This window comes from Phragmites australis, chromosome 6, assembly GCF_958298935.1.
Source record: "Phragmites australis chromosome 6, lpPhrAust1.1, whole genome shotgun sequence".
NCBI classification, from domain to species: Eukaryota; Viridiplantae; Streptophyta; class Magnoliopsida; order Poales; family Poaceae; genus Phragmites; species Phragmites australis.
In genome coordinates, this window is record NC_084926.1 from 16,992,497 (window position 1) to 17,008,389 (window position 15,893).

General features: G+C 43.6%; 1 protein-coding gene across 1 annotated transcript; it reads left to right on the plus strand.

Annotated features, from left to right (window-relative positions):
- Positions 1 to 997: 997 nt before the first annotated feature.
- Positions 998 to 5,587, plus strand: LOC133921975 (UDP-glucuronate:xylan alpha-glucuronosyltransferase 1-like). Its single transcript, XM_062367106.1, has 4 exons — positions 998 to 1,764; positions 3,172 to 3,375; positions 3,469 to 4,130; positions 4,219 to 5,587. The coding sequence occupies exons 1-4, from the start codon at positions 1,706 to 1,708 to the stop codon at positions 5,229 to 5,231; spliced, it is 1,938 nt and encodes a 645-aa protein (XP_062223090.1). The 5' UTR covers positions 998 to 1,705; the 3' UTR covers positions 5,232 to 5,587.
- The last annotated feature ends 10,306 nt before the right edge of the window (positions 5,588 to 15,893 follow it).

The window sequence follows — 15,893 nt, forward strand, 5'->3', positions numbered from 1 at the left end:
CCGTACACCATCTTCAATCATATTTTTTCTATTTTATTTTCTTTATGATTTCTCTCTACGTTTTTATTTTTTTTATTTTCTCTTACCTATCATAGTTTCTCTTCGAAAATATTAGTAAAGGAAAAAGAGAATCTCAGAATGAAAAAAAATAGCCTTAAAAATCTCTTTGTAAAATAAATCGTGAAAAAAAACTGTTAGAATATTAAATAGAACGAGAATCTCTTTACGAAGAGAACCAAACTCGTAAAAGAACCGTTAGAGGTAACCTTGTTAACAACAAAAACATGACCCAGTGACTTCTTTTTTCTCTCTCTCCAATCAAGTACGCATTAGTCTAAGTAATACTAGTCTCCGTCCTACGGCTACGTTTGATCGAGATAGTTATTAAAAGCAATACTAGCTACTGTTTGTCCAATGCTGTTCAGCTTCAACATTCCACGGGTAGATGATCAATCTTCTACACATTTCACCTAATAAGCAAGAAAAGGTTGCTTTGGTGGCAGGTAACCTTCAATCTCAGACCTAATGGTTGAATCAGTGTCAAATCAAGAATCTCCTCTCTCTCTCTCTCTGGCTCAAATTAGGATTTCTTTATTTTGGTGTCATGTTGCCCTTTGTTTGTGTCTAAAATAGTCTCTCCCCGACCTTATGCAATGTAACCTTGTTTGCAAGATTAGTTATATGTTTCCCTTGGCCACAAAGGCATCCGCAGAGCAGGATTTGCTTCAGGTCCAACCAAACACACGCCCTGGACCGGTCCATGTTGGGTTTGGTGAACGTCAAACCTGCGTTGTTGTATATGGTAGCCAATCTACGTTCCAACCACAGCATCTCCTTTTCAGTTTCATTTCAGGTCTTTCACCTGTACCAGGAAATGTTCTCTCCTGCTGCATCATTATATTCCCACTGAAATTTAAAACAAGGTCTCATCCAAAAGAGACTGAAGACGGCCAGTATAGCTTTGCTTCACCTGTGTACATCTCTGTCAGAGGTAGCCTTTTGTGATGAGTTGCACCAACTCTAACCATGTCTTTGCACATAACATAAGTAAGGTCACACCTGAAGCAAGATCGATGCATGGTGGAGTGATCAGTGAGAATGAAAACATACATGTTAACCAGAGAAGACGGTGGAACAACTGAACCACCAAGGAAGGGGATTGTCCCCCCTTTTTTTTCAGGTTTGGAAGGGCATGCACTTCACCCTTACATGTATGTACCCTTTGCAGTGCAGGCCATGTGTTCCACACACTTGTGAAACGGAACAAGTCTTCCTGCATCCTTGAACTTGTCAACCAAGTGTCCTTCCTTTGGTCTCACCTCACCTGCCAAGTGCCAATGCTATAAGTTGCTTCCATGCTTAGCCTGCAACTCTCATTTGTCCTCAGACCTTCCTGTTGCTGCCTCTTGAGAGGCTCTTTCATCATAGCTCAACTTTGATCATATATATATACAGCACACATACCTATAATACATACATCTGTGACTTGCTTTGCTTCATGCTATTGAGTTTCTACATCTGTTAAACAGATCAGGTTTCAGCAAGAGCTATTGAGGTTGATATAGCTGGAGGATCAATCTCAGGTCCATATAAAAGTGGAGTTCTATCGACAAAGTTCGTTGTTGAGCGATCTGCCTTGTGCTGCTTGAGGAAGAGAAAGTTCATACAAGTATTTTTCATCTGAGCTGTGTGGTGGTGCATCAAGATGAGAGGTTTCGTTTGTGCTCATCATACAGAGAAAAGGCATCGCTTGGACAGAACTTTGTGAGTTTTTTTTCTCTCTCACCCTTCCCTACGTTTGCAACCATGCTTCATTAGCTTCTATACTAGCTCATCTTCTCCTTGTGAACTCCATTTTTGAATTAATGTTGTTTGCATGCCATGAGCAATGAATGACATGAGGCCTGTTTGGTAGAGCTATCCCAAATCCAAATTTTCTAAGTGATTCTACAGTAAAAGTGATTCTCTATAATAAACTCTATAGAGGAAGTGAATCAAGAAAAACTTAGTTTTTTCAGCTCTCAGTATCTAATTCATTTAAGGAAATCACTTCTACGGAATCACTCTATGAGCTAAAAATTATAAATTACCGTTTGACAGAGCTCTCACTGATTCACTCTGGGAGCTGGTCTAGAAGCTCTGCCAAACAAGCCTCACAATAACCACTCAATTGAACTGCCATCGATGTTTGCCCAAGTTTAAGTTTTTATGTCTTGGTCGAACGGTTTTTTTTTACAAGTTTTCTCAATCATGCTATACCCCTCTTACATCGATTGCATAACGAGATACAAATTTTATTTATTTTTTCAAGTCACCATTTGAAACATTTTTTTCTAAAAAAGGTGGTAGCTTCAACACTAAGAAAATCGATTTCACTGCACCACGTTCGGTGACTTTGAGTGCACGAGTAACTTTCAGTGGTAGTATTGGTGGACCATCGACGTTTCATATACATTAAGGGAGCCTATTTTTCCGAAGTTGCCTATGATAACAAGTTTTTTTTCTTAAAAAATAGGTGAACTAATCTAGGTTAATTTATAATCACGTACCAAGTTATCATGGTTAGCTCACCTGTTCTGACCAAGCAATTTCTGGTGCAACAATTCTGAGGGTTACATGCGGGTCCGGTGAAGAAAAAGTCACACGTAATGTTAACTAGGAGATGAAATCAACGATGACGAAAGGGTGCATCTAATCATCTAGAGCAGGGACCATGGAGGCTGAAAGAGATTACATACAACAGTCAACGATAACGATGAGAAATCGACGCGACGATGAAGAGATGACGGTTGATATATGTCATCCTGGACCGTTAAGAAAGAGTATGGAACTAACTGTTCCTGATGACTTGCTGGAGTAGGTGAAGAAAGAAATCACGCAAGACTGACGACTTTCTCAGGTCTTGAGTTTGAAAAAATCGCAGCAAATTAAAGAGGATTAGGATTTGGTCACTGCAAGTGCAAGGCGAGTACAATGGCCTAAATGCACCTCAAGGTTTCAAGTCACACTGTAAAAGTTAAAACGAATGTTAACAACGCAGTAGAAACAGTTTACTTATTTAACTAGATCCGAATTTGGTTGTGTATTTGTCCAATTTGCCTTGTGAATATGTTCATTTTTCTCACCACTGGATTACTGACAGTAAGTATCAATTCACGGCGTTGATTTCAGTACCAGTTTGAGCAAGAAGAACTGCATCGGAAGCTACTATGCCAAGGATGCCAAGTACAAGCCGTTCAGCGCGCTCTTGCCCGAAGGCTCGAGCGGCAAGCTGCTGTACGTGAAGCTTGTCCTCGTGCTCCTCATGTGCGGCTCCTTCATGGGCCTCCTGCACTCGCCATCGATCCACCTTGCCGATGAACAGCACCTCACACAGTGAGCAGATCTTCGGACAGCATTCTTGCTACGTACTCTGATCCGATGATGTCCAGGAATTTACTAGTAGCTGTTTCTTGTCTGGAAACTCAGGCCAGAGGTGTCGAAAGCGAGCTGGATGTTGCACCCAGACGCACCGAATTCGGGGTACGCGTCGAGCCTGAAGATCGACTGGTCGCAGATCGAAATGGCGGTGAAAGAAGTTGCTCGAGCTGAGGATGGAAGTGGCACGCGGGTGGCGCTGCTGAACTTCGACGACGACGAGATCGAGGAATGGAGGGCGAGGATGCCGCGCACGGAGGCCTCCGCAGTGCACCTGGACCACGTCGGGAGCGACGTCACCTGGGAGCACCTGTACCCGGAGTGGATCGACGAGGAGGAGCTGTTCGGCAAGCCAGCGTGCCCGGACCTGCCGGAGCCCACCGTGGCGACGGAGGTGGACGGGGTGGCACCCCAGTACGACGTCGTCGCGGTGAAGCTGCCGTGCGGGCGGGCCGCCAGCTGGTCCAAGGACGTGGCGCGGCTGCACCTGCAGCTGGCCGCGGTGCGTCTCGCCGCGCTCCACGGCCGGTGGGCGGCGGCACACGTGCTCGTGGTGACGCGGTGCTTCCCCATGCCGAACCTGTTCAAGTGCAAGGACGAGGTCGCGCGCTACGGCGACGTGTGGCTGTACAGGCCGGACGTGGACGAGCTGAAGCAGAAGCTCGCGCTCCCCGTGGGATCCTGCAAGCTCGCCATGCCATTCAAAGCTCTGGGTACGTAAGCTTGGCAGATCATATGGGTGGAGCTGGTTAAGATCACTCGAACCATAGTTTACTCACTCAACGCATGCTTCGTGAACAGGGGAGCCGTACGTCTCGGCGGCGGCGCAGCGCGAGGCGTACGCGACGATCCTCCACTCGGAGCAGCTGTACGCGTGCGGCGCCATCACAGCGGCGCAGAGCATCCGGATGGCGGGGTCGGACCGTGACATGGTGGCCCTGGTCGACGAGACGATCAGCACGCGGCACCGGGGAGCGCTGGAGGCGGCCGGGTGGAAGGTGCGCACGATCCGGCGCATCCGCAACCCGCGGGCGTCGCGGGACGCGTACAACGAGTGGAACTACAGCAAGTTCTGGCTGTGGACGCTGACGGAGTACGACCGGGTGATCTTCCTGGACGCCGACCTGCTGGTGCAGCGGCCAATGGAGCCTCTGTTCGCGATGCCGGAGGTGAGTGCGACGGGGAACGACGGCACGTACTTCAACTCCGGCGTGATGGTGGTGGAGCCCTGCAACTGCACGTTCAGGCTGCTGGCGGAGCACGTCGGCGACATCGAGTCGTACAACGGCGGCGACCAGGGGTACCTCAACGAGGTGTTCTCGTGGTGGCACCGCCTGCCCTCGCACGCAAACTACATGAAGCACTTCTGGGAGGGGGACACCGAGGAGCGCGCCGCGGCGAAGCGCCGCGTGCTCGCCGCTGACCCGCCCGTGGCGCTCGCCGTGCACTTCGTGGGATTGAAGCCGTGGTTCTGCTTCCGCGACTACGACTGCAACTGGAACGTCCTGTCCCTGCGCCAGTTCGCGAGCGACGAGGCGCACGCGCGGTGGTGGAAGGTGCACGACGCCATGCCGCAGCGCCTCCAAGGGTTCTGCCTCCTCGACGAGCGGCAGAAGGCGCTGCTGCGGTGGGACGTCGCGCGGGCGAGGGAGGCCAACTTCTCCGACGGACACTGGAGCGTCCGGATCGCCGACCGACGCCGGACCATCTGCGCCGGCGGCGGCGAGGCCTGCCGCGAGAGGGAGATCGCCGGCAGGCGGGTGGAAGGGAACAGGATCACCACATCGTACGCCAAGCTCCTTGACAATTTCTGACCACGGCAATAACATCATCATCCCGGCAATCGCCGGTCGATCCGACGGCTCGCGCGCCGCGTCCCGAGAGGCTTTCGAATTTTGGCGGCATCCATGACGAGCTGACGAGATGTGAGGGCTCGTTGTGTCACGTGCGCAATGTAGCTAGTGGCAAGTAGGACGACGTGAACGAGTGAGCATCTACGATGCCATCATACAAAAAGTGTTGCCAACTTGGTTAAGTGGTTAGGTTAGACATAACAGGGCTTGCTCCTGGTTTATGCGCAAATAAAACACATCAAAGCTAAGCTAAATTTGCCTGTTTAGTTTGTACCTAAACTTGCCATGACTAAAACTTTGTGTGAGAATTTTGTCAAGGACTCCGTGCACAAGTTTTGTTGGACCTAGAACGATAACTAGGTGAATAGGATTTTATAAATTTATTATGAAATAGATGATATACTCTTTTTTACCCAACGCTTAAAAAACGTAGAATCATAAGTATAAACTTTAGAGAGACAAAGCGAGAATAAAAATTCTAAGGTAACATGACTCCACGGATGAAATATGACCTATAGGCTCTATTCAAGACCATTCCACGTGTTTTTAGTATAAAAACTTGAAACTTGAACGAAGAACAAAGCAAAAAGACAGTCATCGAAAGAAATAACTCTCTAAGTTGATAGTCTAGAAACAAAGAGATTCAAGACCCTCTCAAATACATGAGTATATAAACGTTTATGCCTCTAGCAACAAGAAAAACAACTTCTCAAGGTTGAAAAATTACAGCTCAAAGACAAAAAAGAAAATCAACAAGAAAAGCACAATAAAAAAAGAACCAATAGAGACAAACTAGAAGGAGGAGAATTTAAGCATATGCAAAAAATGTAAAATTCATTACTCAAGAAGGTCAGCCCTATTTTAGATGAATTACAAGGATTTTTCTCTCAAAAACTCCCACCTATTACATAGACTAAGCATTAATCTTACTCTCCTCTAATACCCTAGCACTAGGTTCTTAAATGGGTGGCACAAGGGACTCAACTGGCTAGCTCAAACTTTCTCATAGCCCTACCCCTTTATTTATAGGCCTAAAAAATTTGACCCCTAAGTTTCCTAGTTTGTTACCAAAATACTCCTCTCTTATAATACACTCGTACCTACCACCGAAGGTATTTTGATCTATTTCTTGATCCGTTCATCGAACGGCTGCGATGCCTTCACGACTTAGCTTCTCCTCGACACAAGCTTCGTGATGGTGCCACATACTCCTCCAATTCTCCTACGGCTTTGAGGCTTAACCGTGAAACCCTCTGCACACTTCATAAAATATGACTCGCCACTTGCTTACACCTTAAGCAAGCGCTCTGATGTCGACACGTGTAATCCGTCTTGCGATCCTGATTGTCGGCAAGTCTCTTCCGCTTCCAATCCCTCGGGCCGCCTTACACTTGCACCGGCATCCCTTTCTCTTGACTTCGTCAACATACCGTCTTCATCCTCCGTTTCATACTTTGCTTGACCTTCACATGTATAGATAGGATCACCCTTGATTCCGTCTGGCCTCCTTGATCGTCCGGTACCAACCACCCCTTAGCCCTGATCACCCACCGGCGACCGTCAAGTTGCATCCGTCACCTTCACACCATAAGGCAAAAAAACATATTTCTCTAACTCCAACTCCAGTTAGTCCATAATCAAAATGTTCAAACCAAGCTCACGTAATCCAAAACTTGACAAACCAAATCGATAATCTTGTCAATCACTCGTCACATATAAATCAAGACATATTTCAACTTGGTTTCTCAATCTCCCCCTTGATGAGTAGATTGAAAACACCTCAAAGCATAAATATTTTGGTTTGAAGAAGATAGACTTATCCAAGTGATGAAAAACTTAAGAAAGAGCAAAATATATCACTTGACATAAGAAATGTTGCATAAGGCCCAAGAAAGGCAAAGATAATCTAAAAACCTCAAAAGAGCAATAACAACTAAAAAACACAAAATCAAATACTCCCTATTGATGAATGCAATTTTTTTATTTATGCAATATTCTTCTTTGTGATTTGGTGCATATTTTTCATTTCTCTCATTTTTAATTTATTTCTCCCCATTTGGCAATACAAACATCAAGGACAAAACATTATGCAATGCATGAACATGTAAACCTAATGAACTTTCATAAGTATACCATAAAGTATTTGTAAATGCTAGAAATGTTAAAGGGCTATGAAAAGTAGAGTATGGAGCTCACAATTGCACAAAGGCTCAAAAAGAGACAGTGACACAAGAACATGAAGCTTCACAAGCTAAACCCGAATAATTGGTTGGCACATTTAATTTTACATAGCTACATCATATTCAAAGCGATCATCACATAAGCATCCACTCGTGTCGAGGCAATACAAGCATTAAGAACCAACCAACATCAATCTCAAACTAGGAAAACAAGCATTCATGACAGTAGGCTTTGCCAAACACTCACATAAGAAACCAAGACTTAGTTAGATCAAGTAATTTAAAATAAAATTAAGCGATTAGACATATTTCTTTCATTTTTATCCTCAAGTTGCCTTTTATCCAAGCAAAGTATTGCACGACTGGGTGTGACAAACACCTTGAGGCTTCAAGACAACCGTATTGAATCACATTTTAGCACAAGATACTTGATTTCACAAGATTATTTACATTTTCACAAAGAATTAAGTTTTCACATGATCAAGTCAAGTAGTGTCTTTGCGACACAAGGAACACATGTTCCCTCAATGTTCTATTATGAGCTAAACATTTGACAAAGATAAAAACATAGTGTAATATTTTTCAATCCACTGACTTAAACTAAGAAGCCTAAACAAGATATTCATCAAACTAACTTTAACACAAGCATTGACTAAGCTAAAGCAATTATGAACTTGGTGATAAAAAATGTAGCATTTTATAGTCTACATGATTAATAAAATTGCTAAATTTTATCTTAAGAAAAACTAGCTTGCTTAAAATGTTTCATATCAAAGTATCAAGAGGAGTCTAAGATTAAAAGTTTACTCCACACAACTACTCAACTTAGTCCAAATTTAAGTCTAGTAATCGAAAATGCTAAAGATATACAAGTCAAAGTTCAACTACTATGATTATCTTACATAATGCGAGACAATGCAAATACAACAAAAGTAAAATAGAGTATATACAAAGGCAACTCCCCCTCACACAATGCTATAGGGATAGCACACACCAAGCTCTCCCCTTAAATAGACAAATCTAATAGCATCTAGAAGCTTGGTGAAGATGTCCGCTAGCTGATGTTGGGTATCAATGTATTTTAAGTCTATATTTCATTCTCATTGTGGTCTCTCAGAAAGTGAAATATCACATCTATGTATTTAATTATGGAGTGCTGGACTGGATTATTGGCTAAGCTTATGGTATTGGTGTTGTCGTACAAAAGTGTCACACTCCTGAAATCTAACCCAAAGTCCTTCAAGGTAGCAACTATCCATAAAATCTGTGAGCAACAACTAGCAGCAGCTACATATTCAGCTTCAGCAGTAGACTGTGCAATACTAGACTGCTTACGAGAAGACCAACACACAAGAGAAGTACCCAAGAAATGACACGTACCAGAAGTACTCTTCCTATCAATTCTACACCTAGAAAAATCGGCATCAGAAAAACCTCGAAGAGAAAGCTAAGAGAAAGCAAAAAACCAGAGTTCATACTCTAGAGTGTGCTTGAGATACCTCAGAATGTGTTTCACCGCTTGGCGGTGAGACATCCTCGATGAAGGTTGGAAGCGCGCGTAGAGGCAGACGGTGGAGTGGATGTCTGGTCTTGTCGTCCTCAGGTATAGGAGGGAACCAATCATGCTCTTGAACTCCTGCTGGTCCACTGCTTCACCATCTTCATCCGAGTTAAGCACAGTCGAGGTAGCCATCGGTGTCTCCAAGGGCTTCGCGTCGCTCATGTCGAACTTCTTCAACAACTCCTTGGTGTACTTCGTCCGGTGGACGAATGTACCCTGCTTGTATTGCTTGATTTAAAGTCTAAGAAAGAATTTGAGCTCGTCTATCATCGACATCTCGAACTCTCTACTCATAGTTTTTACAAACTTAGCTACAAGTGCATGAGAAGAGCCATAAAAAATGATATCATCCACGTAAATCTAAACAAGTAGGAAATCTTTGTCGTGCTTGAGAGTGAATAAAGTTTTATCAACTGACCCCATAACATACACATGCTCTAACATGAAAGACCTAAGCCTATCATACCAAGCTTAGGTGCTTGCTTAAGCCCATACAAAGCTTTCTGAACCTTGTATATTCTGTGTGGGTATTTGTTGTGTTCAAAGCCCGAGGGTTTCTTAACATAGACTTATTCCTGTATGAAACTATTTAGGAACACACTCTTGACATCAATTTGATACAGCTTGAAACTCTAGGATGCCGCAAAAGAAAGAAAGATCATAATGGCTTCTATCCTAGCTATCGATGCAAAGGTCTCTCCAAAGTTTATCCCCCTCTATTTGAGTGAAATCTCGAGCCACCAGTCTAGCCTTGTTTCTCACTATAGACCCATCCTCCTCCTGTTTGTTTTTGAAAATCCATTTTGTGCCTGTGGTGTGAACATTAGGAGATGGCTCTACACGGACGCAAACTTGGTTTCTCTCAATTTTTCAAGCTCTTCATGCATGGCATTGACCCAATTTGAATCAGATAAAATATGTCTAATATCATGGGACTCAAAGGAAGCAACGAATGCAGAATCAGTAAAATGAGCATGGTGAGTGAACTTGGACCTAGTTACCCTCTTATTGAGATTGCCGATCATCATGTGTGGAGGGTGTCGCCGCTGAATGTGTTGAAGAACCTCACACCTTGAGAGAACCTCCCCTAAAACACAGCTGGTGCAGGCTCGAGAGTAGCCAAAGTGGAATTAGAGGTTGCAGGACCCCCTGCTGAAGTAGAAGAAGCAGGAGCTAGCTCTGGAGCAGATGTGGTCGAGAGAAGTAGTGGATCATCCTCGTCATCACCGAGAGCTGAAAGATCACCATCTACAAATATGCTCTTGCTCATCTCCTGATCTTTTGCACACTCAAAGGCAAAACTAGCACAGGGGGTTGTTTCATCAAAAGTAACATCACATGATTCCATAATGGTGTTAGTGTCAAGATTATAAACTCTGTAAGTATGACTATGAAGAGAATACGCTAAGAAAATACCATCAGAAGAACGTGACTGGAACTTGTCGGGATTGCCACGCTTTAGGATGAAGCATCGATAACCAAAAACTCTCAAATGTGAAACCTTTCGCTTCCTCCCAAAGCGCAATTCATAAGAAGTCAAATTCAAGATCGAGCACAAGAAAATCTGATTTGAGATGTAGCACGGTGTGCTAATGGTATCAGCCTAAAACTTCCTAGGAGTTCTATGATCATCGAGCATCGTCCTAGCCATCTCCACCAAAGTCTCGTTCTTTCTTTCAACCACGCCATTCTGCTGAGGAATACGTGGGGTAGAAAATTAATGCTCAATGCCATGTTCAAGGCAGAAATCATCAAAGAGATAGTTCTTGAACTCGGTGTCGTTATCACTGCGAATTGCTTTCAATGCACCTAGGAGTTCTTTGAACAATCTCAAAGATAAGCTCTGAAAGTGTGAGAACACTTCATCCTTGCTTACCAGAAAGAAGATCCAAGAGTAGCGAGAGTAATCGTCAACAATAACAGGTACATACCACTTACCACCTGTTGAATGAACCTGGGAAGGACCAATAGTGCATTGGCTATCTCGGTGGACTTGAGTTTGCTGAAGAGTTCATCACAAGTTAACGTGTCGTAACTTGATGAATCTTCAATGCTCGAGATTTTCATTTCCCATATGCTACGATCGAGAGCATAGAGAAGTTTGACCGCTCTCTCATGATCAGAGTAGGGCAAAATATCAGTGGATCTAAGGTTGCTCATAATTCCAACAAAAGAAGCAAACATAGCATCCAATGACTCACATGCCCTTGCACAAATATTTGATATGTGCTTTGGCATATAGCCTTAATCTGATTAGTGTCTTCATTAAAGACACTTAGAGTAGTTCAGATCTCCTGGGCAATATTGAGGTGTTGGACCCTGTCAAACTCATTCTGACTCAGGCTTGTGAACAAAATATTTTTGGCCTTATTATTGGCCTCATACTGTTCGATTTGAGCCTGAATCGTGCGAGTAGCTGGGACTGCATAGTTGGAATCAACTATTTCCCATATTTCACTTTCTTGGCTTAGAAGAGAAGCCTCCATGCGCAACTTTCAGTACGAAAAATCTCGACCATCGAACAAAGGAATCTTCCCACTTCTCTCAATATCGCATACAGATCACAAAGCCAGTTAGGATCAACAATTGATCAAACCAGCTCTAATACTAATTGTAGGACCGAGAACGACGACTAGAGGTGGTGAATAGTCGCCTTAGAAATTTCTTACAAAATAGATGGCCTACTCCTTGTTCACCTAACACTCTTAAAAAACGTAGAAACGAAAGCATAAACTTTAGAGAGACAAAGCGAGAAAGAAAATTCCAAGGCAACATGACTCCACTGATGAAATATGACCCATAGGCTCTATTCAAGACCATTCCACGTGTCTTTGAGCACAAAAGGTTGAAACTTGAACGAAGAACAAAGCAAAAAGACAGTCGCCGAAAGAAGTAACACTTCAAGTTGATGATTTAGAGATAAGGGGATTCAAGACTCTCTCAAATACAAGAGTATATAAACATTTTTGCCTCTAGCAACAAGAAAAATAACTTTCCAAGATTAAAAAATGTAGCTCAAAGGCAAAAACAAAAATCAATAGTAAATTCACAATCGAAAAAGGAAAACTTGCAAACTTGCAAGGGAACCAATAGAGAGACTAGAAGGAGAAGGATTCAAACATATGCAAAAATATAAACTTCATTACTCAAGTAGGTCAGACCTATTTTAGACGGATTACAAGGATTTTTCTCTCAAAAACTCTCACCTATTACATAGGCTAAACACTCATATTCCTCTCATCTAAAATCCTAGCACTAAGCTCTCAAATAGGTGGCACAAGAGACTCAACTGGTTGGTTCAAACTCTCCTATAGCCATATCCCTCTATTTATAGGCATAGGGAACTTGATTCCTGAGTTTTCTATCTTGTTATCAAAATATCACTCTCTTCTAGTACACTCCTACCTACTATCGAGGGTATTTTGGTTAATTTCTTGCTCCGTCCATCGAACGACCGCGATGCCTTCACGACTTAGCTTCCCCTCGACACAAGCTTCGTGACGGTGTCACTTACTCCTCCAATCCTACTACAGTTTTGAGGCCTAACCGTGAAAACCTCTGCACGCTTCTCAAAGCGTGACTTGCCACTTGCTTACACCTTAAGCAAGCGCTTTGATATCGACACGTGTACTCCGTCTTGCGATCCTGATTGCCAACAAGTATCTACGGTTCATGATCCCTCGGAACACCTTATCACTTGCACCGGTATCCCTTTCGCTTGACTTCGTCAATATGTCGTCTTTATCCTCCGTTTCATACTTTACTTGACCTTCACATGTACAGTTAAGATCACCCTTGACTCTGCCGGTCTACTTGATCGTCCAACACCAAGCACCCGCTTAGCCCCGATCACCCACCGACGACTGCTAAGTTGCATGTGTCACCTGCACACTATGAGAAAAGTAAACACATTTCTCCAACTCCAACTCCAATTAGTTCATAATCAAAATGCTCAAATCAAGCTCAAGCAATCTAAAACTTGATAAACCAAATCAACAACCTTACCAATTACTCATCACATATAAACCAAGATATATTTTAACTTAGTTTCTCAAGCTTGTTGACGTCATTGAAGACTCCATGGACAAGCTTAGTGCCATCGTTGACCCAGCATTACTTGGGCACTTGAGCCCCAAAAAAGTCGATGTTACTCCCTGTAGATTTTCACTCAGAGTATTCCAATATTATCAAATCCATAAAAATCCAGTAATCAAGAGCATACGGTTTTCTAATCAATACATAGATAAGTCTTTCAACGTCAATAACATAAGTTATTGTGTAAGTAGTGTCAACCACTGATAATGAGTGATAATCTCGAGTCTTATCCGGATAATAGCATAATATTTATAGTCCAGTTTGCATGTTTAAACATCTATCTTCTATGATCATTGTATCAAGCCGAGCCAAGAACCAAGAGTATTATCCTAGAGACAACACATTTTAACCTCCATCTATGTTACAGACTACGTGTATTCCGTGTATCGCTCTAGCCTGGGCATCGATGCATGACCCAAAACATCCATAACTATGAACCTTGCATAGCAACAACAAAAAATGTTGCCTAGGGATGAATAACTGCAAGCGAGGACGATGGCTAAGCGCCACCCAACCAGGCATAGAGAGGAGCCGGTGTCCTCGATTGTTACGAACCTCGATTGCTCACAACAGAAAATCCCAATGAAGAAATTGCCAAACCGCCTGCATAGGGACGTAGAACTCAACGGGCTCACTGGTTTCCATAGCCTAATGTTAGGAAATTAGCCATCTGCGAAAGCATTGGATCGATCTACCAAGATAATGTACACGATAACAGACAACAGCAAATGCACGATATTTGTTAACGAGGTTAATCCAAAGCCTACATCCTCGGTGCATAACTACGGAAGCTCCTCCCCAACTAGCAACACCGAATGCTTTCGGGGTCCCAGCAGAACCACTATCGACCCCTGCGAACCTGTCGCTATGCCATCATAGTTACAAACAATGACCCTCTTCTCATATTCCACCGACCGCTGATACAACTCTAAGTCCTATATGTAACCAGCTCTGTATAATTATTCGATACATATCCAACACCAATTAGATCAGGTATCTACACTACCTAATCTTAATGCCAAATTCGAGCATTGTTGCTTCATTCTTCGTGTAGACTCTTTGTTGTCAGTGAGTTTCTAGCTGCACAACCATTGTTGCTCCACTGCCCCGCCGATGCCAATGAAGCCCACCGACTAGCCACCGCAGCGGTTGCTCCGCCTCCTCTCTCCCATTGCACCACCAATCTCCCTTGTTGCCTCGCCATCTTAATCCCCATCTCTGGTCCGCCGTCGATGACCGCCTCTGTCTTCCCCAGTGTTTGATAACCCGATGGAGACTGATATTGTTGCGGGAGATCCTATGGAGAATGAGGTGGTCGAAGGATATGCAAAGAAGGGGAGATCGAACATGGATTGGGCATGGTGGAAACAACGACAACAAGAATGATTCGTCCTCAAAGTTTGAGAGTTGGAGGAGGAGTGGTTTTGGTACGAAGTCCCCGGGTTTTCTGACATCCCTGACTATCGCGTGCCGTCTCTTATCCATGGGAGGAGAAGGAGAAGGGAGATGAGAAGGAGGAAGAGGAAGGTGTTTACTTTCTCAAGGTGATGGATAAATAATGGTCAAATTCATTAGACGAGCAAAGGAAGAGGGGGTGGTGGGATGTGTACCCAAGGATGATGAGGAGTAAAAGTACTACTGCTTCTTCTCCAAGTCCAGGGAGAGTGGTGGATGCCCAACCACAGTTGCTATGCACCAGTGCCGAGGTGCTCCGTGTTTGAATGGAGATGCATGAGTGCTTTGAGAAGGGGGTCACATGGCACCGCCTGTTCAAAAGTGAGACCCACAAGAAGGGAGTTTTCTTTCACAATGTCTATGATGAGCCCTACATGTTCTTTGTTAATTGCTACCATCATGAATTCACGATGTGTTGCTACTCGCACTTCTTCCCGAAACTCAATGACATGGTTTGGGATCTGCTGATCTTGTTAGAGCATCTCCAGGAGACTAACAATAAGTCGTCCCTAATAAGTTGTTATTGGGGAAGCCACAATAACATTTCTAGCACTATTGTGGGAGCTGCTTCAGTAGACTACCAATAATCCTCTCCCCTAATGCTTAATTTCCTTCTATTTCTCTTCCCTTGTGCTTATGAACTCTATTTTAACTCCATTTTCACATCATAATAATTCAAACTATTAGGTTTCTATCTCACACAATTCAACAATATTTCAAATCCATAATATTTCAAATTCAAATTCAAATTAGAACATAACATAGGGTCCAAATGAAGCAAATAATCCAAATAAAACATGATGAAACATGATGAAACTATTGCCCATGGAGTTGCCACATATGCTCAACAAGGTCATCTCGAAGTTGTTCATGCGCCGTATGGTCTCAATCCTTCGATGCACTTCAAGAAATCTCCAGATTCGGTCTTCATTTCGCTCAGTCCTCATAGGTGTTCCTACATGCTCATAGTCAAAGTCTTCCGGCTGACCTCGCTCATTCTCAATTATCATGTTGTGCATGATCACACATGCTGTTATGATCTGCCACAACGTCTTTTGGTCCCAAAATCTACTAGGTCCACGAACAATTGCAAAGCGAGATTGCAACACCCCAAATGCTCGCTCAACATCCTTCCTCACAACTTCTTAAGCCTTGGCAAAGTGAATTGTCTTGTTACCTTGATGGTTTGATATTGTCTTCACATAAGTGGACCATGCTGGATATATGCCAAATGCAAGATAGTAGTCCATTGTGTACTGGTGATCATTGGCTTCAAAGTTCATTGGTGGAGCATCCCCAGCAGCTAGCCTTACAAATAGAGGAGATCATTGT